Consider the following 27,758-nt stretch of genomic DNA (forward strand, 5'->3'; position numbering starts at 1 on the left):
GGCGGCTGGGGACTGAGTATGGATACCAGGCCGCCGACGCAGCCATGACGTGGTGGCCAGATTCCGCCTCCACATGCCTAAAAGGCCCAATTTCAAGTGCAAGCAAGCAAGCAATATGGTATTGCAGCCTGGGGATTGGTGGGTTGTTGGCTGCATACTTGCGCTTGCATTGCAAGGAATGGGGGAGGTACAATTGAACACTGCCCAGGGACAAGGACTTGCACGGGGATAGTTGCAAGTCTGCATCTTCTGATGCGGTAAGGATCACTTCTGATGGGCACACTTTTAGGCAGTGACCTGGGTGTCAGAGATGCTTCCAGGAGTCTTCTCCATGCTGTTCCCATGTCTTTTCAGCATTGTATGCATGTGTCACACAGCACATGGCCAGATATGGTTATAAATTTTTAAAATGACATTTCCCGGTGAATGCATTTGTCACGGTTGAAAGCAATACAAAAGTGCAAAAACGCATAAAAAATGCTACTTGTGAACATAGCCCAAGGTGTGGAGGAGTATTTTTGTTTTTGGTTATTTATTTTACCTTATACACAAGTCTTTACCCTGGAAAGGAAGTTCCTTAACATATTTCACAGGAAAGCCGTTTCAGTTTCGTTTTTGAACGTTTTATTGTGAACCCGTAAAAGTGACTTAATACCTCTGACCACGTTGTTGACAGCAGTGACCTGGGGGTCAGAAATGCTTCCTGGGGCGAACCCCATGCTGTCCCCATGTCATTTGAGCACTGTCACTATCGTTTTGGGCACTTTTCAGGCTTTCTACAGACTGCCGGGGGTGCCGCCACAAAAATGCTCGGGTCTCCCATAGACTAACATTGGGCTCGTTGCTCGGGTCGAGCACCCGAGTATCATGGTGCGTTCGGCCCGAGCTTCGAGCACCCGAGCATTTTAGTGCTCGCTCAACACTAGTAGTAATTATATTATTATTACATTAGTATCTTTCAATAGCTAAGAATTTGTTAATTAAATAATAATAAAAAAGAGTGTTCAGAAATGAAAAGGTGCATCCTCTAAAGTGGACATGTCATGAATTCCATCAGAATGTGTTATTTGGCATTTCATAAAATTCTAAAATATCTTTATTCTCCTTTATAGGGCAGGGAGCTGCTGTAGAGACTTGCAAGTAAAATAATGCCCAAGATCAAGAATGCATTTAAATTCTGTTTCATTTACAGTAGATACCATGATGCAGTGCAGGATATGTGGTACTGGATAGACTATTACAAACTTATTATGATGTTCTGCCAAGGTGTCCAATAATTTGACATCAAGAAAAGCACTGTGTCCTTTGCGATTCTTGTGGTTGAAAGAGACCGAAAACTCTCAGGGCTGTATAAAGATAGCCGATTGTGCCCTTGACCAAGTACTGTGACTAAAGATATGAAGTTTCATCCTAGGCAGATGTGAAACACATGTCTTATGCAATCATTACCACAAGTTTGTGACTTTAGTGTTTCACTATGAGATAGATTGCTGCTGGTGACTTTGGTGGTTTCATAAATCACAACTATAATAGAATTCTTGCTAATATCTAACTTGCCTATTTTTTCTCCTCTAAGCAAACATCTAATTTTGAAGTGAGGCCTAAATGAATGAAGCCAGGAAAACATCAACTTGTTGTTACTGACCTAAACGTATCTCCAATTCTGTCACGAAAGTAGAGAAAATTATCGTGATCTTGAACCATCAAATCTCCAGTGTTGAAAAAAACATCTCCATTCTTAAATACATCACACAACAATTTCTTGGTTGTGTGTTTTTTATTTCCGGCATAACCAAAGAAAGGATTAGAATGATTCACTTTGGAAATGAGAAGTCCAGTTTCACCTTTGGGTTGGAGTAGAATGAAAAAGGATGGTGAAAAATTATAGCATTAGTATTTAGAATCAAGAGAACATAACACAAATTTATCAACATGAAAAGACACACTATCTATCCAACGTACAGTACAGACCAAAAGTTTGGACACACGTTCTCATTTAAAGATTTTTCTGTATTTTCTTGACTATGAAAATTATACATTCACACTGAAGGCATCAAAACTATGAATTAACACATGTGGAATTATATACTTAACAAAAAAGTGTGAAACAACTGAAAATATGTCTTATATTCTAGGTTCTTCAAAGTAGCCACCTTTTGCTTTGATGACTGCTTTGCACACTCTTGGCATTCTCTTGATGAGCTTCAAGAGGTAGTCACCGGAAATGGTTTTCACTTCACAGGTGTGCCCTGTCAGGTTTAATAAGTGGGATTTCTTGCCTTATAAATTGGGTTGAGACCATCAGTTGTGTTGTGCAGAAGTCAGGTGGATACACAGCACTACTACACTACAGACGTTCAAAGAGATTTCCTTTGGTGACACGGCAAATGACTAGGTGGTAGTCCAGTTCTGTCCAGACGTGTGAGAACACATCCTCAGATATGGATACCACTGTTTCAGTGATGCGTTGTCTCATATCGTTCAGAACCTGTGGCTGGGACAGATACATTGAGTCATTGATGTAGCCCCACAGAACTCGCAGGCTGTTCGATCTGGTGATGGTGGAGGCCATTGGTGAATCATTGTTTCTGATGCAGCTAATCCAACCTTTCGGTACAGTTTCACTCAGGTATCAGTGAACATCCGAATGGAAATGTGGAGCTGAACCATCCTGCTGATAGACTATGTTTGGCAGATCTTCCCCTTTCTGAAGCATAAGCCATTCCTTTATCATGTCCAGGTAGAATATGCAGTTTGTGCTTCCTGGATAGATGTACAGTCAAGTCCAAATACGTGGGAGATATGTATGTACTTGGGTTTAAGTTGCTGCATGCGCCTCAAGACTAAAATAGCTTTAAATATATAAAATATACAGTTAGGTCCATATATATTTGGACAGAGACAACATTTTTCTAATTTTGGTTCTAGACATTACCACAATGAATTTTAAACAAAACAATTCAGATGCAGTTGAAGTTCAGACTTTCAGCTTTCATTTGAGGGTATCCACATTAAAATTGGATGAAGGGTTTAAGAGTTTCAGCTCCTTAACATGTTCCACCCTGTTTTTAAAGGGACCAAAAGTAATTGGACAGATTAAATAATTGTAAATAAAATGCTCATTTCTAGTACTTGGTTGAAAACCCTTTGTTGGCAATGACGGCCTGAAGTCTTGAACTCATGGACATCACCAGACGCTATGTTTCCTCCTTTTTGATGCTCTGCCAGGCCTTCACTGCGGTGGTTTTCATTTGCTGTTTGTTTGTGGGACTTTCTGTCTGAAGTTTAGTCTTTAACAAGTGAAATGCATGCTCAATTGGGTTGAGATCAGGTGACTGACTTGGCCATTCAAGAATATTCCACTTCTTTGCTTTAATAAACATCTGGGTTGCTTTGGCTTTATGTTTTGGGTCATTGTCCATCTGTAGTATGAAATGACGACCAATCAGTTTGGCTGCATTTGGCTGGATCTGAGCACACAGTATGGCTCTGAATACATCAGAATTCATTGGGCTGCTTCTGTCCTGTGTCACATCATCAATAAACACTAGTGACCCAGTGCCACTGGCAGCCATGCATGTCCAAGCCATCACACTGCCTCCGCCGTGTTTTACAGATAATGTGCTATGCTTTGGATCATGAGCCATACCACGCCTTCGCCATACTTTTCTGTTTCCATCATTCTGGTACAGGTTGATCTTGGTTTCATCTGTCCAAAGAATGTTCTTCCAGAACTGTGCTGGCTTTTTTAGATGTTTTTTAGCAAAGTCCAGTCTAGACTTTCTATTCTTGATGCTTATGAGTGGCTTGCACCTTGCAGTGACCCCTCTGTATTTACTTTCATGCAGTCTTCTCTTTATGGTAGATTTGGATATTGATACACCTACCTCCTGGAGAGTGTTGTTCACTTGGTTGGCTGTTGTGAAGGGGTTTCTCTTCACCATGGAGATGATTCTGCGATCATCCACCACTGTTGTCTTCCGTGGGCGCCCAGGTCTTTTTACATTGATGAGTTCACCAGTGCTTTCTTTCTTTCTCAGGATGTACCAAACTGTAGATTTTGCCACTCCTAATATTGTAGCAATTTCTCGGATGGGTTTTTTCTGTTTTTGCAGCTTAAGGATGGCTTGTTTCACCTGCATGGAGAGCTCCTTTGACAGCATGTTTACTTCACAGCAAAACCTTCCAAATGCAAGCACCACACCTCAAATCAACTCCAGGCCTTTTATCTGCTTAATTGAGAATGACATAACGAAGGGATTGCCCACACCTGTCCATGAAATAGCCTTGGAGTCACTTGTCCAATTACTTTTGGTCCCTTTAAAAACAGGGTGGCAAAGGTTAAGGAGCTGAAACTCCTAAACCCTTCATCCAATTTTAATGTGGATACCCTCAAATGAAAGCTGAAAGTCTGAACTTCAACTGCATCTGAATTGTATTGTTTAAAATTCATTGTGGTAATGTCTAGAACCAAAATTAGAAAAATGTTGTCTCTGTCCAAATATATATGGACCTAACTCTATCACCAGCGTCAGTTTTTAACTATCCATAAAACAGACCACTTTACCTTTTTTAACTCTTTCACACCAGCCTTCTTTGTTTTTTATTGGTTCATCTTTTTGAATGTCATATTTAATGAGTTCAAAAGGAAAGACAAGCTGGGAATAGAAATAAAAACAAATCAATTAATTGATAAGTTCATGATAATAGCATGTGATATAAATTATAAAGTGCAGATCTCATATTAAATGGGGCCTCCACCACAATACAAGTTAATCCTAATGGGCTTAGTCGGTATGAAAAAACTTATATTCACCTACCAGATCAGCACCGTTCCTCCAAATTCTTTACTGCTTTACCAGTTGGAGTCTGAAAATCAACATTGGGGAATGCCACAAGACCACTTCAACTAATCAGCTTCCTCTGCAGTCTTCACATTCAACTTTTTCTACCCTCAGCCCATTATCATTGACGTGTATAATAGTGGAGAACCCTTTTAATAATAAGGCAGCTCTGTGTTATTTTTTTCCTAGACATTTCCTGATTTGCATGATTAGAGGAGGATTCCACCTTTTTGCATCATTGGTGGAGAAGACTTTTCTTCCTACTTAATACTTTAATGCCTTTTAATATATCATGAGTTATCTCGAAGAAAAGAAATTAACAACAAACAAGGTTGTTAGTTTTCATTTTTTCACTTTCGTTCATTCATCCCCAAGATCCTGCCGACCTCCAACAAAGACATGTCAACACATGGGATTGCTGCAGCCTGAGATTGACCAAACTGGTAATGCGCCTACCCGTCATTATCTTTGGAGGTTACCGAAACAGGAGCAGGTGTGGAACTAAACCAGTGTTGCCATGGAATCAGTAGATTGGGAATTTGGTTACATTGATATTTTAATTGATTTTTTTATTATTTTAACCCCTTCCCAATATGTCAGGTGCTGGCTATGGAGCAGGCTTTAGAGCAGAGTCTGGAACAGAACCCACTCCACATAGGGTAGGTGCCTACAAGTACATCTGCTTCTAACAGCAGTGACCGAAGCTAACTCCGATCATTGCTGTTTAATCCCTTAAATATCGCCATCAATCTCTCACAGTGGCATTTAAGGCACACGATTCTGCCCGGGTGTCTGTTCGGTAGCCTTGGATGTTTTTGTAGGGTGCCAATGAGTTGACATATCAGTTGAAGGCCTCCTGAAGGCCCCCATCGCCTCCGTCTTGGTTCTCCTGTGAAATTCAGCTTCACTATTGTAAGGCGGCGGTGTACACACCGTGCAGTAACTGAGGCAGTGACCCAAGCAAGTCCAACATAAACAGCTTTTATTCAGCAACTCACGGTTAAACAGAAAGTCCTCCCGTTCGCAGCCGGGTTAACATGAGTCCATAAACAACGGTTGCCGGGGACAACGGCCACGCAGGGCCTCTCAGAGCCTGACAGGTGCAGAGCCTTCCTAGGCGGTGGTTCAGCCACACTCAGTCCTGCTGAGCTAACCTGCTGTGCTCCTAGCAGGTTGCAACATAGAACAACACTAAACCTTAGTGAAGGAGTTTTTAAAGGACCTGTGGCAAGAGCCACTGGAAAATCCGGGTTGGAGGGAGGAGGCCGCCCCACTGCCTCCTGTGACCTCCTCCAAGAAATGAAGGCCCTGCCCGGTTTTACTTAATCTGCCTTAGCCAGGTAGTCTGACCAGGTGATTGCTCACCTTCATTCCTGCATTGCAGCCGCCGCTGTGTCTGTGACTGCAATGCACTCCAATGGATTTAATAGGTCTCTGTAGACATTCTGGGGGATATATAATGTCCCTCGTATACGACTCCGGTCACTGCCTCACACTATATACTGAAATAGAGTGGTATTGGAGTATATAGAACAAGTGATTAAAGCGTCGCTAAGCTTTATATCTGATTTTTTATATTTAGCAAGCGCTTAAATTGCCTACACATCAGTGGGGGTCCAGATTCTGAGCCCCCTACCAATCGCCAAGTAGACCCCAAGATATACGCAGCTCAGCAGTCAGGAGAGCACAGGTCCTATCTGAGTGTGCACACAGCCCAGAGAATGGATTCAACAGAAAGTATAGGTTTGTAGCATGTGCTTTCTGTGTGCTGTGGGCTCCTGTTGGGGGTCTATTGCACGATTAGTGGGGATCTCAGCATCCCAACCGATCTGTAGGGGGATTCAAATGCCTGTTAAATGTGAAAAATCAGAGAGAAAGTTTAGTTACTCTTTAAAAGAATGTCTTAGTGTAATATAAAAAAAAGTAAAAAAAAAACACACACATATACATATATATACATATATATATATATATATATATACACTGCTCAGAAAAAAAGGGAACACTTAAACAACAGAATATAACTCCAAGTAGATCAAACTTCTGTGAAATCAAACTGTCCACTTAGGAAGCAACACTGATTGACAATCAATTTCACATGCCGTTGTGCAAATGGAATAGACAATAGATAGAAATTATTGGCAATTATCAAGACACACTCAATAAAGGAGTGGTTCTGCAGGTGGGGACCACAGACCACATCTCAGTACCAATGCTTTCTGGCTGATGTTTTGGTCACTTTTGAATGTCGGTTGTGCTTTCACACTATTGGTAGCATGAGATGGACTCTTCAACCCACAGAAGTTGCTCAGGTAGTGCAGCTCATTCAGGATGGCACATCAATGCGAGCTGTGGCAAGAAGGTTTGCTGTGTCTGTCAGCGTAATGTCCAGAGGCTGGAAGCACTACCAGGAGACAGGCCAGTACACCAGGAGACGTGGAGGGGGCCGTAGGAGGGCAACAACCCAGCAGCAGGACCACTACCTACGCCTTTGTGCAAGGAGGAACAGGAGGAGCACTGCCAGAGCCCTGCAAAATGACCTCCAGCAGGCCACAAATGTGCATGTGTCTGTACAAACAGCTAGAAACCGACTCCATAAGGGTGGTATGAGGGCCCGATGTCCACAGATGGGGGTTGTGCTCACAGCCAAACACCGTGCAGGACGCTTGGCATTTGCTACAAAACACCAGGATTGGCAAAGTCGCCGCTGGCGCCCTGTGCTCTTCACAGATGAAAGCAGGTTCACACTGAGCACGTGACAGACGAGACAGAGTCTGGAGATGCCGTGGAGAGCAATCTGTTGCCTGCAACATCCTTCAGCATGACCGGTTTGGCAGTGGGTCAGTAATGGTGTGGGGTGGCATTTCTTTGGAGGGCCGCACAGCCCTCAATGTGCTCGCCAGAGGTAGCCTGACTGCCATTAGGTACCGAGATGAGATCCTCAGACCCCTTGTGAGACCATATGCTGGGTTCCCCCTAATGCAGGACAATGCCAGACCTCATGTGGCTGGAGTGTGTCAGCAGTTCCTGCAAGATGAAGGCATTGAAGCTATGGACTGGCCCGCCTGTTACCCAGACCTTAATCCGATTGAGCACATCTGGGACATCATGTCTCGCTCCATCCACCAACGGCACGTTGCACCACAGACAGTCCAGGAGTTGGCGGATGCTTTAGTCCAGGTCTGGAAGGAGATCCCACAGGAGACCATCCGCAACCTCATCAGGAGCATGCCCAGGCGTTGTAGTGAGGTCATACAGGCACATGGAGGCCACACACAATACTGAGCCTCATTTTGACTTGTTTTAAGGACATTACATCAAAGTTGGATCAGCCTGTAGTGTGTTTTTCCACTTTTATTTTGGGGGTGACTCCAAATCCAGGCCTCCATTGGTTAATAAATTTGATTTCCATTGATGATTTTTGTGTGATTTTGTTGTCAGCACATTCAAGTTTGAACAGAACAAAGTATTCAATGAGAATATTTCATTCATTCAGATCTAAGATGTGTTATTTGAGTGTTCCCTTTATTTTTTGGTCAGTGTATATATAATCACAAAACTTTAATAAATAAAAAATAAATATATAAAACATATTATAATATTTCCATGTTTTATCTATCAAAATTTTTGATTATTCAATTCATATGTCAAACTCTATAAAGCTCCCATAAAAAATGAAATAAAAAATTTAACAAAACGTTGCAGTACCCCAAAACTATACCAAAAAAATCTTCAGCTCTCACACATCTACATCAACAGAAAAATGAAAAAAGTTATGGGTCTAAGAAAATGGCAGCGCAAACCTTTTTTTTTCAAAACTTTTTTTTACCATTTAAATAAATTCAATATGTATATGTAGAAAAATAATGTCACAATATACATACTGTTCTGGAAACTCATGTTGCCAGGTAATTTTTACTGCTTGATGAACTCCGTAAAATCAAAACCTCAAAAAATATACGACGAGCAGCAGATTTGAATTTTTTTCCCCCCATTTCACATCAGCTGGATTTTTTTTATCCCAGTTTCTAGTGTATATGAACGGTATCATTTCATAACTACAACTCATCTCACAAAAACAAGCTTTCAATGTTAACAGAAAAAGAAAACAGTTATAGGGGAGGAAAAACAAAAATGCAATAAATTAAAATTGTCCAAGACGGGAAACGCTTAAATTGCTTTTTTTCTTTTTTTTTTTATATTAGGATTGTTGCACTTGTGGATTTTGGCAATCAATTGCAGTCATCCAGTCCAAACAAAGTGCAGAGATGATGTAGGACCTGAGCAGTACAGGATTGGTAAAGTTAAATATTAATTTTTATATTTTACAGCGTTCTTGTTTGTTTGGTTTTTATTTCAGTGGTTGGATAACCCTTTTTATACAGGAGCCCTATAAATAAGAGTGCTTTCACATTGTGTTTTGGCACTAATTCGTTGGTCCCATCGGGGCTCACGTCTGAAACACCTGCAAAACGAGATTCAGGCATATGCACTGACGGGGCCAAAAATTACAATGGTGCCGACAGAGTGAATGCATACTCTGTCGTACGTCATTTTCCGACAAGACCAACGAACGGGTGGCAAAACACAATGTGAATGCACCCTAAGAAAGGAGCTATGACAAGGGCTGTTGCTATAGTACCGAAGTACCGATTAGTTTAGTATTTATATGACTTCACAGATTAACTGAATTTTAAGCAATGGGAAATTACAAAATATATCTTGGGTAGTTATCTGCTTAAATCTTAAATTGCAGTATAATCAATAAACCTGGCACTCAGATATTTGTAAACGTGTAATAGATTTATTGGCAGTCCACAATATAACGTTTCGGTCTATTTAGACCTTTATCAGAACTGATTGCCGTGTGAAGGAAGCCGGAGTTGAGTAAAGACAATGCTGGGTCAGGACGTGGCCAGTGACGCTGCGGTATGGCAGTGACGTTTACAAATATCTGAGTGCCAAATTTATTACTTATACTGGATTACGGGTTGGAACCATCCTTGGGCACCTGAGTCGTTCACCAGGAGTGCCGTATATTTCTTCACTAAATCTTAAATTGCCTTACCTTGTAAAAGAAATTGCTGCGCCCAACGGATCCAATTTTTCCAGTATGGTTCATAAAACAAATGTTACCCTCCGTGGCACCGTACAGCTCACACATCTTTATATCTCCAAATCTCATGATGAATTCTCTCCACACGTCACTGCGGACTCCATTTCCAACAGCCATGCGCACCTTGTGATCTTTTTCATCTTCTCTCTGAGTTAGCACAAAAAAATTACATGAAATCCAGATTACACTCTATTACTCAACAACTGATCCCATGTTATATGAGATGTTGTGCATTAAAGTAGAAAGAAAGTAGTGGCAGTTAAGAAATATTAGTTACCACCATGCTATGTATATCATTACTGTTATGTTACCATAACCAGCCAGAAAACAACTTATCAGCTAGACACCCCAATGAGAAACCTCAAGTTTGCCCATACTGGCAAAATATCACCTGATCTCAGTAGTCGAGTCATCCATCCATGATGGACAAGCAGGCAAATGGCAAGCAGAATGTGGCATTATTAAAAGGTAGTGAATTCATATGAATATCATTATGCTGCACCTTCTTGCAATATGTTGTGCAGGATTGGCAGCACGGTGGCTCAGTGCTTAGCACTGCAGCTTTGCAGCACTGGGGTCCTGGGTTCAAATCCCACCAAGGACAACATCTGCAAGTTCTCCCCATATTTGCGTGGGTTTCCTCCAGGTTCTCCGGTTTCCTCTCACACTCCGAAGACATAAAAGAGAATTTAGCTTGTGAGCCCCAATGGGGACAGTGCTGATTAGTGATGAGCGAGCATGCTCGTGTGGTTTCCAAGTATCTTCAGCGTGCTATATATATATATATATATATATATATATATATATATATATATATATATATATATATAAATATGTATATTTGAGTCACTCCATATGCATGATTTGCGACTGTTTGACATCTTTAATACATGTGAGGAATGCCTGTTTTGTATAAAAGCTGTCAAACAGTCACAAATCATGCACACGGAGTGACTCAAACATAACATTCGAGCACGCCGCAAATACTCAGCGAGCACCAGATCATGCTCGCCAAGAGGGTTAACAGAACACGCTCGCTCATGACTACTGATAATTTAATAAAGCGCTGTGGAATTAATGGCGCTATATAAGCAAAGCAAAATAAATACTGTAAATAACAAACACATATAGCTAAGGTTATTTTTATCAAAGGTTATCAAGGGTTATAGCTAACTTGGCATCAGCCAATGTCTTGTGCAATATTGAGTTATTTTAATCCTCTAAAATGAGATAACGTACGTTGACAAGTTATTAGGATTGAGCACTGTGAGTCATAACCTTTGCTACTTCGGTATCTGCATGGGGCAACTTCTTCTGTAGTTGTACCATCCACGCATGTATTGCCATGCTGAATAACATCCTGCTGCATGGGCACAGATCACAAATACATGTATATAATCATTACAGCACTCATGTCCTTGTAAAGTCTAAACCAATTACAACACAGACTAATTGGTCCTGCAGTAAATATCGGCATATTAATGAGCTGCATTGTTGTGCTGCTGTGAATGGTACAGATGTGTACAAACATTACCAACTTCCAGTTTGCGGAACCTTAGAGAACAGAATTCTGAGTTTCACTTTAATCAATATACAAATTGCTACCTTAACGTACCGTATTTAAAAACATATTAAAACATTGTTTTCCACTTTTATATACAAATTTCTTTCTTTTACTTAAATATATGTGTTTTGGGCTAAAAATTATTCATGCAATTGGGTTGCACCATTTGCCTTTTATAATGAGTTTACTGAGAAATCATCAGTGAGCTAATTTTGATAGTCTGATGGAGTGTTTGTAACTCTTTTAGCTCTCTTTTTTTGAGCTCCTCTCCGCTGATTTATGACCACAGAATACATCAGTGTCTAGTGTGCAGGGAAACAAAGAGCCCATAAAAGCAAATCGGTGCAAAATATTTGGCACTGGACTGCCGCAACACTAGTGGGGGTGCAGGGTCGCTCCATACAAGTGCATGGACCAAGGCCGCGCCCACTGGATGGACTCTGACCGGGAGTATATACAATGGGAAAATAAGTATTTGATACACTGACGATTTTGCAAGTTTTCCCACCTACAAAGATTGGAGAGGTCTGTAATTTTTATCGTAGGTATACTTGCCTTTTGGAAGTGCATTGAGCTGTAAGTTGGATTGCTGCTAAAGGGGAAAAAAAATAAAAAAATCTTTAAATCTTCTTCCTTAGCGAGTGTGAGCGAGTGTGAACGAGCTGAGTGTGACCGGAGCGTAAGTGCAAACGGAAGTGAGTGTGTGACTTGTTTTTCAGTGACTTGGATTCAGGGAGTTTGGAAGGGAGAAATGTGGTCTGCTGTCTGTATTTTATTAATTCTTTACATTTCTTTTTACTTAACATTTCTGTCTAGTGCAATCCCCATTAGGAAATGAGCTATATTATTGACAATGCTATCCAGTGTACATCTTGCCACATGTATGCAATCCTGGAACAGCCGTTTGTGGGTGCATACTGCTGTGCAAGATGTGAGCACGTTGTGCGTTTGGAAGCCCAGGTACTGGATCTAAATGAGCAGCTGGCAACACTGAGATCCATTGACAATATGGAAAGGAGTCTGCTGCTCACTGAGCAGCTGCTCACTGGGGTAGATGTGGGGGAGGGTGGTAATAGGGAGCGGCAGGACAGTGAGGCCGCTAGATGGGTGACAGTTAGAAGGGGGGGCAGAGGGAAGCGTGCCAGGGAGGCTAGTCCTGATCTGGCACACCCCAATAAGTTTGCAGATGAGGCCGGTGTTAGTACAGGGGCAGCACCGCTGCAGCAAGGCATGTCCTCTGAAATCCAGAGGAGTGTCAGCTCCAGTAAGGGGGGAAATAGGAGAGCAGGGCAGGCCAGACAGGTGCTGGTAGTGGGGGACTCAATTATTAGGGGAACAGATAGGGCAATCTGTCACAAAGACAGGGATCGTCGAACAGTGTGCTGCCTATCTGGCGCTCGAGTCTGGCACATCGCTGATCGGGTTGACAGATTACTGGGAGGGGCTGGTGAGGACCCAGCGGTCATGGTGCACATTGGCACAAATGACAAAGTTAGAGGTAGGTGGAAGGTCCTTAAAGATGATTTCAGGGAATTAGGCTGCAAGCTTAAAGCAAGGACCTCCAAGGTGGTATTCTCTGAAATACTGCCTGTACCACGTGCCACGCCAGAGATGCAATGGACGGGAGATTAGAGAGATAAATAAGTGGCTCAGGAATTGGTGTAGGAAGGAGGGGTTTGGGTTCCTGGAGAACTGGGCCGAATTCTCAGTTGGCTACAGGTTCTACGCTAGGGACGGGCTGCACCTTAATGGGGAGGGTGCAGCTGTGCTGGGGGAGAAAATGGCTAGAAGGTTGCTTAAACTAGGGATTTGGGGGAGGGTATTCATTTTATAGGTGGGGAAGATAGTGCGGATAGTGACCTGGGCACAAATAAAGAAATTGGGGGTGGGGTTAGAACAGTCAATATAGTAAGAAGGAATAGAGGTACAGAGAGATACATAAAATGCATGTACACTAATGACGGAAGCCTCACCAACAAAATGGAGGAATTAGAATTAATTTTGTTGGAAAATAATTATGACATGGTGGGGATATCTGAGACATGGCTAGACGAGAGCCATGACTGGGCAGTTAATTTACAGGACTATAGTCTGTTCAGAAATGACCGTACAAAAAAGCGAGGTGGGGGTCTGTGTTTATATGTAAAATCATCCTTACAACCCATCTTGCTTGAGAATATATGTGAATCTAATGAAAATGTAGAGTCCCTGTGCGTGGAGATAAGGGGAGGGGGAAAAATAATAAATTACTGATAGGGGTTTGTTATAAGTCTCCAAAAAAAATGGAAGCAGCCGAGAATATCCTCATAAAGCAAATAGATGAAGCAGCGACTCAAGGCGAAGTTATTATTATGGGGGACTTTAACTACCCTGAAATAGATTGGGGAACAGAAACCTGTAGTTCAAGCAAAGGTAATAGGTTTTTGACAACTATGAGAGATAATTACCTTTCACAACTGGTTCAGGACCCAACAAGAAGGGGTGCACTGCTAGACCAAATATTAACCAACAAGCCAGACCGCATATCAAATATACGAGTTGGGGGTCACTTCGGTAATAGTGATCACAAAATAATAAGTTTTCATGTATCCTTTAATAAGATGTGTAGTAGAGGGGTTACAAGGACACTAAACTTGTAAAGGCAAATTTCCAACGGTTGAGAGATGATCTTAGTGCAATAAACTGTGACTATATCCTGAAACATAAAACTACACAAAGCAAATGGGAGACATTTATTAGCATCTTGAATAGGACCTGTGCACAATATATACCCTAAGGGAATAAACATGCTAGAAATAGGAGGAAACCACTATGGCTAAATAGAGCTGTAAGGGGCGCAATAAGTGACAAAAAGAAAGCATTTAGAGAACTAAAGCAAGTAGGTAGTGATGAGGCATTAAATAAATACAGAAAATTAAATAAATTCTGTAAAAACCAAATCAAGGCAGCAAAGATTAAGACAGAGAGATTCATTGCCAGAGAAAGTAAAAATAATCCCAAAATATTCTTTAACTACATAAATAGTAAAAAACTAAAAAATGATAGTGTTGGCCCCCTTAAAAATAGTCTGGGTGAAATGGTGGATGAGGATGAGGAAAAAGCCAATATGCTAAATGATTTTTTTTCAACAGTATTTACACAAGAAAATCGCATGACAGAAGACATGATCAGTGATAACAAAAATTCTCCATTAAATGTCACTTGCTTAACCCAGCAGGAAGTACAGTGGCGTCTAAAAATCACTAAAGTTCACAAATCCCCGGGCCCGGATGGGATACAACCGCGAGTACTGCAGGAATTAAGTAACGTCATAGATAGACCATTATTTTTAATCTTTAAAGATTCCATAATAACAGGGTCTGTACCACAGGACTGGTGTATAGCAAATGTGGTGCCAATATTCAAAAAGGGAACAAAAAAAGAACTCAGAAAATATAGGCCAGTAAGCTTAACCTCTACTGTGGGTAAAATCCTGGAGGGTTTCCTAAGAGATGCTATACTAGAGTATCTGAAGAAAAATAACTTCATGACCCAATATCAACATGGGTTTACGAGGGACCGTTCCTGTCAAACTAATCTGATCAGTTTTTATGAGGAGGCAAGTTCCGGACTGGACCAAGGAAATGCATTGGATGTTGTGTATATGGACTTTTCAAAAGCTTTTGATACGGTTCCACACAAAAGGTTGATACTTAAAATAAGAACAATGGGGATAGGGGAAAATATATGTACAGTACAGACCAAAAGTTTGGACACACCTTCTCATTTAAAGATTTTTTTGTATTTTCATGACTATGAAAATTGTACATTCACACTGAAGGCATCAAAACTATGAATTAACACATGTGGAATTATATAGTTAATAAAAAAGTGAAAATATGTCTTATATTCTAGGTTCTTCAAAGTAGCCACCTTTTGCTTCGATGACTGCTTTGCACACTCTTGGCATTCTCTTGATGAGCTTCAAGAGGTAGTCACCGGAAATGGTCTTCCAACAATCTTGAAGGAGTTCCCAGAGATGCTTGGCACTTGTTCGTCAAACAGTTCGTCGAACACCGTTAAAACCAATGGCAGGCAAACAAAAACACATAGAAACACATAGAAAACACCTTCAAAGGTGTCCAAAAGCTGACAAACTGCTCAGAAGACACAACTAACACATGGAAAAGTGACAAGTACATATAGTCATGCGAAAAGAAAAGAGGTGGAGGAGTAAAAGGAGGAGGAGACACAGATATAGGCATGTCATGCCCTTCTAAAATCAAGAAAGGCTGGAGTAAAAATCTAAAATCAGCCTACCAACACCCAGACGTCGTGACAAGAAAATTAAAAAAAGAAACATCTTTAGGTAGAATGGCGGTTCCATTCAGAACACTTTCCTTACAAGACGTAGTGGCATCCCCGTTGGGAGTCGTGCCAAAAACAGAACCCAATACATTCGGACTACATCGACAACATCGACGCGGAACCAAGTACAGCAGTATATACTGTACCTCCTTTAACAAGGCAATCAGGCGGGTCAAGAAGTTGGAAAGGGGCACCCTAATGGCCAAAACAGACATTGAGGGGGTGTTCTGGTTACTTACCACCTGTGCCTCTGAATAGTGTCCGCCTATTGGGCTGCTTTTGGGAAAGAGCATACTATATAGATCGCTGTTTGCCCATGGGGTGCTCCATATCATGCTCACTATTTGAGGCGTTTAGTTGCTTCCTCAAATGGGTCGTCATGGACGTTTCTAAGGGGGCACATATTATCCATTACCTCGACAACTTCTTATGCCTGGGCCCAAAAGATTCGCCACAGTGTGAATACACGTGGTACTCCACCTGTGAGAAGGAGAGAGCTGGAGGGAGAGTGGACACCACAGAGCCGAGAGATTAGATGGAGAACGGAAGAAGGAAAGAGGGCGAGGGAGGTAAGGGAGTACGGTGGAAGGCCGACCTGAGCTCCCCCACTTTCCTGCTGGGCGGGGAACAGCCCTGGGAAGAAAAGCCGCTTGCGCATCCCTTTGAGGTTACGGGCACGAGCAGGCAGAGGGACTATGCTGGAGTGCGAAGCCGACACGGCCAGGCCGTTCCTTCCCGTGCGACCTCCGTGTCGCCGGGTTTGTGCCAGACTCGCGGTGGACCCTGACGGCCAGCCCCCCTCTCCCAATACTGGTGCCTGTCCACTGGTGGGTCGAGACCTCCTGCGGTGGAGGCAGGTCTAAGCTCTGTAATTTAAATTGGCTCTGTAATTTGAATGAGTACACTTTAAATCCTTTTACAAGGATCTATTGGAGGGCAAGTCTGGTGCCAGCAGCCGCGGCAATTCCAGCTCCAGTAGCGTCCACTAAAGCTGCTTCAGTTAAAAAGCTTTTATAAGGATCGAGCTTGGCGGTCCACCGCAAGGCGTGCTACCGCCAGTCCCAGCCCCTTTGCCTTGGGGTGCCTCCCCGATGCTCTTGACTGAGTGTCCCGGGGGCCCGAAGCGTTTCCTGTGAAAAAATTAAGTGTCCAAAGCACAGGTGGTGTAGCTTGCTTAACAGCTGGGCTACTCTGCTGACTAGCAGACACTGCTACGAGGCCCAAAGTACTGCCTGGGCTAGATGCAGTTAAAAATTTGTAAATAGATCTACAGGCGGTGTAGCTTGCTTAACAGCTGGGCTACTCCGCTGACTAGCAGACACTGCTACTAGGCCCAAAGTATTGCCTGGGCTAGATGCAGTTAAAAATGTGTAATTAGATCTACAGGCGGTGTAGCTTGCAAAACAGCTGGGCTACTCCGCTGACTAGCAGACACTGCTACCAGGCCCAAAGTATTGCATGGGCTAGATGCAGTTAAAAATTTGTAATTAGATCTACAGGCGGTGTAGCTTGCTTAACAGCTGGGCTACTCCGCTGACTACCAGACAGTGCTACTAGGCCCAAAAAGATTTCCTGGGTTAGATGCAGTAAAAAATTAGAATTAGATACACAGGCGGTGTATCTTCCTTCACAGGTGGGCTACTCCGCTGACTACGAGACACTGCTACTATGCCCAAAAGGATTTACTGGGTTAGATGCAGTAAAAAATTGTTATTAGATACACAGGTGGTATAGCTTGCTTCAGATGGGCTACTCCACTGACTACCGGACACTGCTACTAGGCCCAAAAGGATTTCCTGGGTTAGATGCAGTAAATAATTTGAATTAGATACACAGGCGGTGTAGCTTCCTTCACAGATGGGCTACTCCGCTGACTACCAGACACTGCTACAGGCCCAAAAGAATTGACTGGCTTAGATGCAGTAAAAAATTGGTATTAGATTCACAGGTAGTGTAGCTTGCAACACAGATAGGCTACTCCAATGACTAACAGACACTGCTACAGGCCTAAAAGGATTGGCTGAGCTACATTTTGCCAAATGCTGTGAAAAACACTTGCACATTAGTGGCACAGACCTGCCTGGCAAAAAGTGCTATGAACTGCTGTAACCTAGCCCTCAAAAGGGCTGCAATTAGAACTAGTCCTTACTCCCTAAACCTATCTATGTAACTGGAAATTCGCTCGCAATTCACACAGTTATACTGTATAGCGCCCACAGCAGCAGCGGTGCCGTCTAACACTCAGCTGCAGCAGTGAGAAAATGGTGGCGACGGGGAAAATAGCTGGGTCTTATAGGGCAAGGACATGTGACATACACAGCCAATGACACATGCCCTTGCTTGTGTGCCAAAAAAGCACTTCGCTGCGTGTGTGCGCTGCTGATAGGCTGACAGACTGCACCGCCCCACTGTAAATGCAGGAAAGAAAAAAAAAATGGAGATCGGCATTATTTCTGCAGAGATCCATCCCCTGCCCCTCCCCCCGCCCACTCTACACTGAAACTGTCTATTAACATTAATTAACAGTAGTGATGAGCGAGCACTAAAATGCTCGGGTGCTCGAAGCTCGAGTCGAGCACATTGGAATACTCGGGTGCTCGACCCGAGCAACGAGCCCAATGTAAGTCTATGGGAAACTCGAGCATTTTTCTCGCGGTCCCCCCCGGCAGTCTGCAGAAGGTCAAAAATTGCCCAAATCGATGGGAACAGTGCTCAATTAAACGTCAGGCAGGCAGAATATATAGGCAGACAGGCAGGCAGGGTATATAGGAGAGTGCATGAAAAACATAGCTGGGCACTTGGAACACACTAGTGCCCTCCGATTTTCATGCACCCTTCTCCTTAAAAAAGCCGGCCGGCAATTCAGCAGCGGCATACACCGGTACCCGAGAATTGAGAACAGAAATAATAGAGCATCACACATAGATTAGATAGATAAAAACATGTCAGTCACATATATAATAAGTACAGTGACAGTGTTGGTTAATGTACTTGTCATTTAATGTTAAAATAAAGGATTTATTAAAAAAAAAAATTGGCGTGGGGTTCCCCGTAATTTTAGTCTCTAGCGGAGGTTAAGCAGATGGCTGGGGCATATGTTTGTAGCCTAGGAAGGGGGTAATACCCACGGAGCTTCCCAGGCTACTAATATCAGCCCCCAGCTGAATACCTAACCTTTACTAGCTATTAAAATGGGGGACCCCCAAAAAAATGACGTGGGGTCCCCCCTATTTTAATAGCTTGGAAAGGCTAGGCAGACAGCTTGGGGCTGACATTAATAGCCCAGGAAGGGAGCCATGAATATTGGCCCCCTCCCAGGCTAGAAATACCAGCCGTCAGCCGCCCCAGAAATGGCGCATCCATAGGATGTGCCAATTCTGGCACTTAGCCTTGCTCTTCCCACTGCCCTGTAGCGGTGGAAGTGGGGTAATAGGGTTGGGGTTGATGTCAGCTTATAATGCCAGCTGACATCAAGCCCAGGTTAGTAATGGAGAGGCGTCTATAAGACACCCCCATTACTAACCCCATAGTCAAAGTTAAAAAAAAACACAAACACCCAGAATAAAGTCATTTAATTGAAATAAAGACACATTCCTTTAATGTTCTAAATTAAACCCTACTTACCTTATCGCCCGTTCCAGCTGAAGCCAACGATCTCCTGCAATAAAAATAAAATAATAAACCAACCTCATCCTTACCTTCCCATGGTTCCCAGGACAGCTTCAGCTTTGCTACATTGACATGACAGGCTGGATCGCAGCAGAACGCTGCCATCCAGCTTGCCATGCCGCAGACACTGAGAAGCTCCTCAGTGAAGCTCCTCAGTGTCTGGCTGTGACGGCATCCAGATGAGCCGAGTTCATGTCCAATGAACTCAGCTCACCTCATGCACGTCACTGACAGCGTGGGAGAATTCTATGTAAAATTTGTGATCTCATATATGTTGGTTGCACAACAAGAAATCTTAAAGTTTGCATTTCAGAACATTTAACTGATATATCTTCTCTTTCTAGTACCAACCGTAATATTTCACATGCCTCTAGGCATTTTATTCAATTTCACCAGAGATCGTGCAGTTCTCTACAGGTCATTGGTATAGAGAGGGTTAAACCTGCATGCCGAGGAGGAGATTCCAGACATCGTTTACTCACCAGAGAAGCATTTTGGATTTACAACCTTGGATCCCGCTTCCCAGACGGACTCAATGCACGCCGTGAAATCAGGTTTCATTATTGATTTTACTTCATGTTTCTGTTAATTTATTTTATCTATTTCATGTAACACTCTATGTTAAAATGAATTTTAATTCCTTTCTTGTCCCTTTTTTCTATAATGGTTTTATTATCTTTTTCCATTTTATGTGATTGGCTCACACTAATTATGCACCTTATTCACACTCTCATGTGACCAAGTATATCGATCTGATTGGTTGTTATTGGATATAATACTATAGTATGTCATATGCATGTCAGCTTTGACAAGGAACACAGCTCTGTGTTCGAAACGCATTGCGTTTTTTCTTTGTGAGATTCCCCGATGTAATTTGGAAATTTTTAAACTGCGTGGATTTGCTTCAACAAATATTTGCACTTTTGGAAGCTGGTTTCTTCAACTTTTTTTCATGCAAACACATGAGGCCACACGTTCCCGTGCTTCCTTCCAAAGCCTACAGCAATCAGGTGAGCTGAATCTACTTTCCTCTTTTTTCAATATTCATGGCACCCTTCCTGGACTATTAATATCAGCCCCCAGCTGTCTGCCTAGCCTTTGTTAGCTATTAAAATAGGGGGGACCCCACGTCATTTTTTTTGGGTCCCCCATTTTAATAGCTAGTAAAGGCTAGGTATTCAGCTGGGGGCTGATATTAGTAGCCTGGGAAGCTCCGTGGGTATTACCCCCTTCCCAGGCTTCAAACATCTGCCCCAGCGGTCTGCTTAACCTCCGCTAGAGACTAAAATTACGGGGAACCCATCGCCAATTTTTTTTTTAATAAATCCTTTATTTTAACACTAAATGGCAAGTAAAGTAACCAACACTGTCACTGTGCTTATTATATATGTGACTGAGATGTTTCTATCTATCTAATCTATGTGTGATGCTCTATTCTTTCTGTTCTAAATTGTCGGTACCGGTGTATGCCACTGCTGAATTGCCGGCTTTTCATGTTTCACTGTGAGCACTGTTCCCATCGATTTGGGCAACCACTGTAATGCCACAACCACCATGGCTGTGGCATTACAGTGAGTGGGAGACAATCCCTCCATGATTGGTGCTCTAAATAGCGCCAGACATGCAGGACGGGGACCCGAGCTCCCGCTCGAGCATCTCGAAAGTACTCGGCGAGCTCCGAGCATCTCGAGTACTGAGATGCTCGGGCGAGTACCGAGCAGTGGCGAGAATGCTCGCTCGTCACTAATTAACAATATTACTGTGAAAAAATCCAGTTACGCTTTTGGTGCATGAACAGTTATCGAACATAACCTCGAACAGCCAATTTTTTTGCAAATCATTCGAGTTCGTCGAATGACTCGAACACTGCCCAAAACAGCTCGAATTTGAGATTGGCTCACAGTTCGAGTCGAACACCGCTCATCTCTAATAATTATATACTTAATTGTAAAACACTGGTCAAAACTGTCACTGAAAAAAACCTATGTGTATTGGTGGACAACAAGCTCACTTTTGGTGGCCAGTGTCGGGCAGCTGCTGCAAAGGCAAATAAAATAATGGGATGCATTAAAAGAGGCATAGATGCTCATGAGGAGAACATAATTTTACCTCTATACAAGTCACTAGTGCGACCACACTTAGAATACTGTGTACAGTTCAGGTCTCCGGTGCATAAGAAAGACATAGCTGAACTAGAGCAGGTGCAGAGAAGAGCGACCCAGGTTATTAGAGGACTGGGGGGTCGGCAATACCAAGACGAAGGCTTAGGTGTGATCTTATTACTATGTACAAGTATATGAGGGGACAGTACAAAGACCTTTCTACTGATCTTTTTACTCTGAGGCCTGAGACGGGGACAAGGGGGCATCTTTTACGTCTGGAGGAAAGAATGTTTAACCATAATCACAGCCACGGATTCTTTACTGTAAGAGTAGTGAGACTATAGAACTCTCTGCCGCATGATGTTGTAATGAGTGATTCACTACTAAAATTTAAGAAGGGCCTGGATGCCTTTCTTGAAAAGTATAATATTACAGGTTATATATACTAGATTCCTTGATAGGGCGTTGATCCAAGGAACTAGTCTGATTGCCGTATGGAGTCAGGAAGGAATTTTTTTTCCCAATGTGGAGATTAGTGTTTGCCACATGGGTTTTTTTTGCCTTCCTCTAGATAAACATGTTAGGCTATGGGTTGAACTAGATGGACTTAGTCTTCCTTCAACCTTAAAAACTATATAAACTATGTAAACTTCACCTGTGAGAGACAGAATCTTAAAAGAAATCCTTAAAATCACATTGTATGATTTTTATTGTATGATTTTAAATAATTAAATTGCATTTTATTGCATGAAATAAGTATTTGATCACATACCAACCAGCAAGAATTCTGGCTCTCACAGACCAGTTAGTTTTTCTTTAAGAAGCCCTCCTACTCTGCACTCATTACCTGTGTTAATTGCACCTATTTGAACTCATTACCTGTATAAAAGACACCTGTTCACACACTCAATCAATCACACTCCAACATCTCTAAAGTGACCAAGACCAAAGAGCTGTGGACACCAGGGACAAAATTGTAGACCTGCACAAGGCAGGGATGGGCTACAGGACAATAGGCAATTAATACCTACAGTTGACCATATAATGTATAGAAAGGGGTACTTCCAAAATATACAGCAGCCAAAGAGAAGGAAGTACATATACCCAAAATCCACCAGTGATACGATTAGTTCAGAAACTATTCTGAACTAACCGTATCACTGGTGGATATATCTGGATAACTTTATGCTAATAATCTTGCAATACTTTCCCCTTTTGTGTTATAACCAAATTTTAATATTATTTTAATCTAATCACTCAATAAAGATTGTTTTAAGTTCATCATTTTGGGTATATGTACTTCCTTCTCTTTGGCTAGAGGACAATAGGCAAGCAGCTTGGTGAGAAGGCAACAACTGTTTGCACAATTATTAGAAAATGGAAGAACCACAAGATGACTGTCAATCTTCCTCGGTTTGGGGCTCCATTCAAGATCTCGCCTTATGGTGTAAGTATGATTCTGAGAAAGGTCAGGAATCAGCCCAGAACTACATGGGAGGACCTGGTCAATGACCTGAAGAGAGCTGGGACCACAGTCTCAAACATTACCGTTAGTAACATACTACGCTGTCAATGATTAAAATAGTGCAGGGCACTCAAGGTCCTCCTGCTCATGCCAGCACATGTCCAGACCGGTTTGAAGTTTGTCAATGACCATCTGGATGATCCAGAGGAAACATGGGAGAAGGCCATGTGGTATAGAACATTTTGGTATCAATTGCACTCGCCATGTTTGGAGTAAGAAGAAGGTGTTATGATCTGCAACAAGTACTAAGGAAAGAGGGGGAAAGCTTTCCCTACAGTAAGACTAAGCTGAGTCCCTATGATGTAGCGGGCTGCCTGTTCCTAGCGAACGGACCTGCCTTAGTCCTAGGCTAGTCTGAACGAAGACCTATAGAATAAAGGGAAGGGGTCCCTAAAAGAAATAAGGACTGGAACAAAAATGGGACACCTAATGAACAGAGAATGTTGTTGCAGAGCACAAAAAGATAAACTGACAAAAAGGTACTAGAGGTCCCAAAAGGACCAAGTGAACTGCCAGAGATAGGCACAGAAGCACCTGGCTAGCAAAACAGGCAAACAACACTGAAGTCCAGCACAGCCAAAAAGGCGGAGCTGGAATATAAAGGCAGATGGTCACGTGACCACAAAACACAAGATGGAAAAAACAAACAGGAGGGTTCTAACAGTACCCTCTCTTTCAAGAGGATCCTCCAGATCCTCCAGGCCCAGGCCTATCCGGAAACCTCTTGTGGAAAGCTCTAACAAGCCTAGGAGCAGAGACATCATCCGCCCTTACCCAGGAGTTATCTTCGAGACCAAAACCCTTCCAGGAGACGAGATACTGTAATCTCCCTCTATGCCATCTAGAATTCAAGATACGTGAAATTTCATATTCGCCGTCTTCCACAACAGGAGGAACTGTGACAGTGGCATCCCTATCAGATACATCATCCTTTTTCAACAAGGAAACATTAAACACAGGATTAATCTTCCAGGAAGTAGGGATATCCAACCTAACCGCAGAAGGGTTAACAACCTGAAGCACTTTAAATGGACCCACAAACTTAGGACCCAGTTTTTTAGAGGGAATCCTCAACCGCAGGTTCCTTGAGGACAACAATCCATGTCACCCACAGTAAACAAAACCTCCTTACGTTTCTTGTCAAAATACTTCTTGGACTTCTTGTTAGCCTCTTGAAGGTTGCAACGTACATTAGTCCAAAGTCTCTCCAAATCACCAGAAAAATTCTCCTCCTCCAGCACCGCCGACCCCAATTTGGAAAATGAACCAAAAGACGGATGTCTCCCAGTACAACAAAAAAAAGGAGAACACCCAGCTCAGGAGGATGTATGATTGTTAAGAGCAATTCTGCGAGAGGCAGAAACTCAGACCACACCTCTTGATTGTCCACCACAAAACATCGCAAAAACTGTTCTACATCCTGGTTCTTTCTTTCAGTCTGTCCATTAGACTCAGGATGATACCCAGACAAAAATGGACTCCCAACCTGTCACAAAAAGCATGCCAAAAGCGAGCCACAAACTGAGGTCCTCTATCAGAAACAATATCCGTGGGAACGCCATGAAGCTTGACAATCTCCTTTACAAACGTCTTGGCAAGTGTCTTGGCGCAGGGCAACTTAATGAATGGAACCAAATGACACATCTTACTAAAACGGTCCACGACAACCCAGATGACAGTAAAACCCTTGGACACGGGCAGATCAGTAATAAAATCCATTGTGAGATGCGTCCAAGGCGCACTAGGAACCTCCAGAGGGCAACGCAACCCCGCAGCAGGAGTATGTGAAGCCTTTGACCTAGCACACACAGTACATTGACGCTCCCACTAGATGACTTCTTTCTGTCATCCAGGCCACCAAAAACTGTGACTGATAAGTCTCTTAGTCTCAGAAATTCCTGGATGACCTGCCAACCGAGACTCATGACACTCCACAAACAAGTCTCTCCTAAAGGTTCTAGGCACGAACAACCTCCCATGGGGAGTGTTAGATGGAGCATCATCTTGAGCTTTTAGAATCCAATTCTCCAAAATGGAGTCCAATGCTGCCACCACAACTCCTTTCTGTAAAATGCTCTCCTACTCCTCGGCACCGACCGCAGGCGAGAAAGTGCGAGATAAAGCATCGGCTTTAACATTCTTAGTACCAGGGATATAGGTAACAGAAAAATGAAACCGAGAAAAAAAAGTGCCCACCTAGCTTGACGGGCATTCAAACGCTTGACAGTATCCAGATAGATCAAATTCTTATGATCTGTGAAAACCTGAATAGAAAATATAGCGCCTTCCAAAAAATGACGCCAATGTTCAAATGCGAGTTTAATATCCAGCAACTCCCGATTTCCAACATCATAATTAAATTCGGTTTCCGAAAATTTTTTGAAAAAGAAGGCACAAGTATGTACTCCATCCCTGTTCGCTTGAGACAAAACTCCTCCGACCCCCACCGATGAAGCATCGACCTCGACCAAAAAAGGCTTGGTCTCATCAGGCTGCATAAGGATAGGGGCTGAACTGAACCTCTCTTTGAGATACTTAAATGCTTCAATGGCCTCAGTAGTCCATTGGACTGTATTCGCACCTTTCCTGGTGAGATCGGTTAGAGGTTTAACAATTACAGAAAAATTCTTAATGAATTTCCTATAATAATTGGCAAAACCCCAAATTCTCTGTATAGATTTCAAACCAATAGGCCTAGGCCATTCCTGCACAGCCAGAACCTTCACCAGGTCCATCTCAAAGCCCTCGCTGGAGACAATGTAGCCCAAAAAACTAATTTTCTGCACAGCGAACTCACATTTCTCCAGCTTAGCAAAGAGTGAATTATCACTCAATAACTACAAAACTTCACGTACATTCAGCCAATGGGACTCCAGATCTGGAGAATAAATCAAAATGTCATCCAATTACACAACCACATTCTTACCAATCAAAGGTCTCAGGATGTCATTAATAAGGTTCTGAAAAAAATGCAGGTGCATTGGTAAGACCAAAAGGCATCACCAGATTCTCAAAATGACCCACAGGAGTGTTAAAAGCAGTTTTCCATTCATCACCCTCCTTCACTCGTAACAAATTGTATGCCCCGGGAGATCAATTTTAGAGAACCACTTGGCCCCCAATAACTGGTTAAACAAGTCAGGAATTAACGGCAATGGGTAGGAATTGCGTACGGTAATCTTATTAATTTCTCAACAGTTAAAGAGTACATACGATAAAAATTACAGACCTCTCCATTCTTTGCAGGTGGGAAAAGTTGCCAAATCGGCAGTGTATCAAATACTTATCTATCTATCTATCTACTGTATCTATCTATCCTTTGCAAAAACGCATGCATAAAAAACACATGCGTTTTTGCTGCATACAAAAACGCATAAAAAAGACGCAAGAGAGCAGAGGTGCGGAATTCATGCAGAAATTCACATGCGTCAAAGCCTGAATAAACACTCATCGTGTGCACATACATTAATAGTATAGTGGGTTACTGATGACAATGCTCAAAACTGCTGCAGCATTGCCTAGCTGATTTATGTAGGAACAAACAATAGCAATAGTATTTGGGATATTAAAGGAAATAATTCGGATACTACAGTACATACTATTTTAGCAATAAAGAAAAATTGTAGACAGTATCATTTTGGCATGTTCATGTGCAGTAATAATATGCAGTCACAGCCATTTTGTTATTTTTGTGGTTTTACAGAACCAAGCCCTAATTCATCAAAACCTGCGTGAACAACATCGATCTTGAGGAAGGGTGTGTTAGTGTCAGATGCTCCTGATTCATTTATAGGCGCATGCCTCTTAAAAAATTAGGTGTTTAACAGGTTGAGTGCACCTCGCTACAAATCCTATTCCAGTCAGGGACTGGAGTAAGATTTCTTGGCGTAAGGACTGCCACAGCTCGTCATGAATTAGATAAGCTGTTGCATCACGACTCCATCACACTCACTTTAGCGAAGCCAGGCAAAATTGGCGTTAAAATGACAATTGTCTCAAAAAGTTGTCTCCATGTTGCAGAAACATTTTGTGACTTTTCAAAGCAATTTATGTGGCATAAGCACATTGGTGAATCAGAACCATTGTGTACAGAGCACATTGGAAACATGCATTGGTGGACCAGAATTGTAAATGACCTTCAAGATCCATTTAGTTACATTTAAAAAAATTGTCCAGAGTTTTAGTTTCCACCTAAGTTTATCAAAAGTAGAGATCCCCTTTTCTTATTGAGACAGAGACATGGCTCGCTGGGCGGAGGGACCACATTCCAGTTCTTGATTCACTGGATAATAGAATTTTCATTGCAGTAGATGACAAAGAAGGGCTTTCAGCTATAGTAGTTGGCAGAAATTAAGCAAACACCTACTTTCTGCTGTGTACACTACAAGAGCCTGCTAGGCATAATAAAGCTCCAATAGAACAAAACCAATACTCACATACAAAATATCAAGGTAGATACAAAGTATGAAGAAGTTGCCCACTGTAACTAATCATAGCTCCCATTTCTTAGCGTACCATAGAAAAAATAAATCTGTAACATGATTAACTGCAATGAGCAGCTACTGAAACACTGATTTTTATATATCCTCAC

At 42.3% G+C, this 27,758-nt stretch overlaps 1 protein-coding gene across 1 annotated transcript in view; it reads right to left on the reverse strand.

Annotated features, from left to right (window-relative positions):
* The window catches only part of SLC27A6 (solute carrier family 27 member 6), a 106,379-nt gene that overhangs the window by 37,871 nt on the left and 40,750 nt on the right, over nt 1–27,758 (reverse strand). Inside the window, exons 6-8 of the mRNA XM_073676552.1 lie at nt 9,913–10,107; nt 4,568–4,658; nt 1,646–1,844 (exon numbers count right to left, since the gene is read on the reverse strand). Of these exons, the coding sequence (XP_073532653.1) occupies nt 1,646–1,844; nt 4,568–4,658; nt 9,913–10,107 (485 nt within the window). The remainder of the gene's footprint in view (nt 1–1,645; nt 1,845–4,567; nt 4,659–9,912; nt 10,108–27,758) is intronic.

This window comes from Phyllobates terribilis, unplaced genomic scaffold, assembly GCF_046119375.1.
Source record: "Phyllobates terribilis strain yellow unplaced genomic scaffold, ASM4611937v1 Scaffold_1__5_contigs__length_1240528914, whole genome shotgun sequence".
Taxonomy (NCBI): domain Eukaryota; kingdom Metazoa; phylum Chordata; class Amphibia; order Anura; family Dendrobatidae; genus Phyllobates; species Phyllobates terribilis.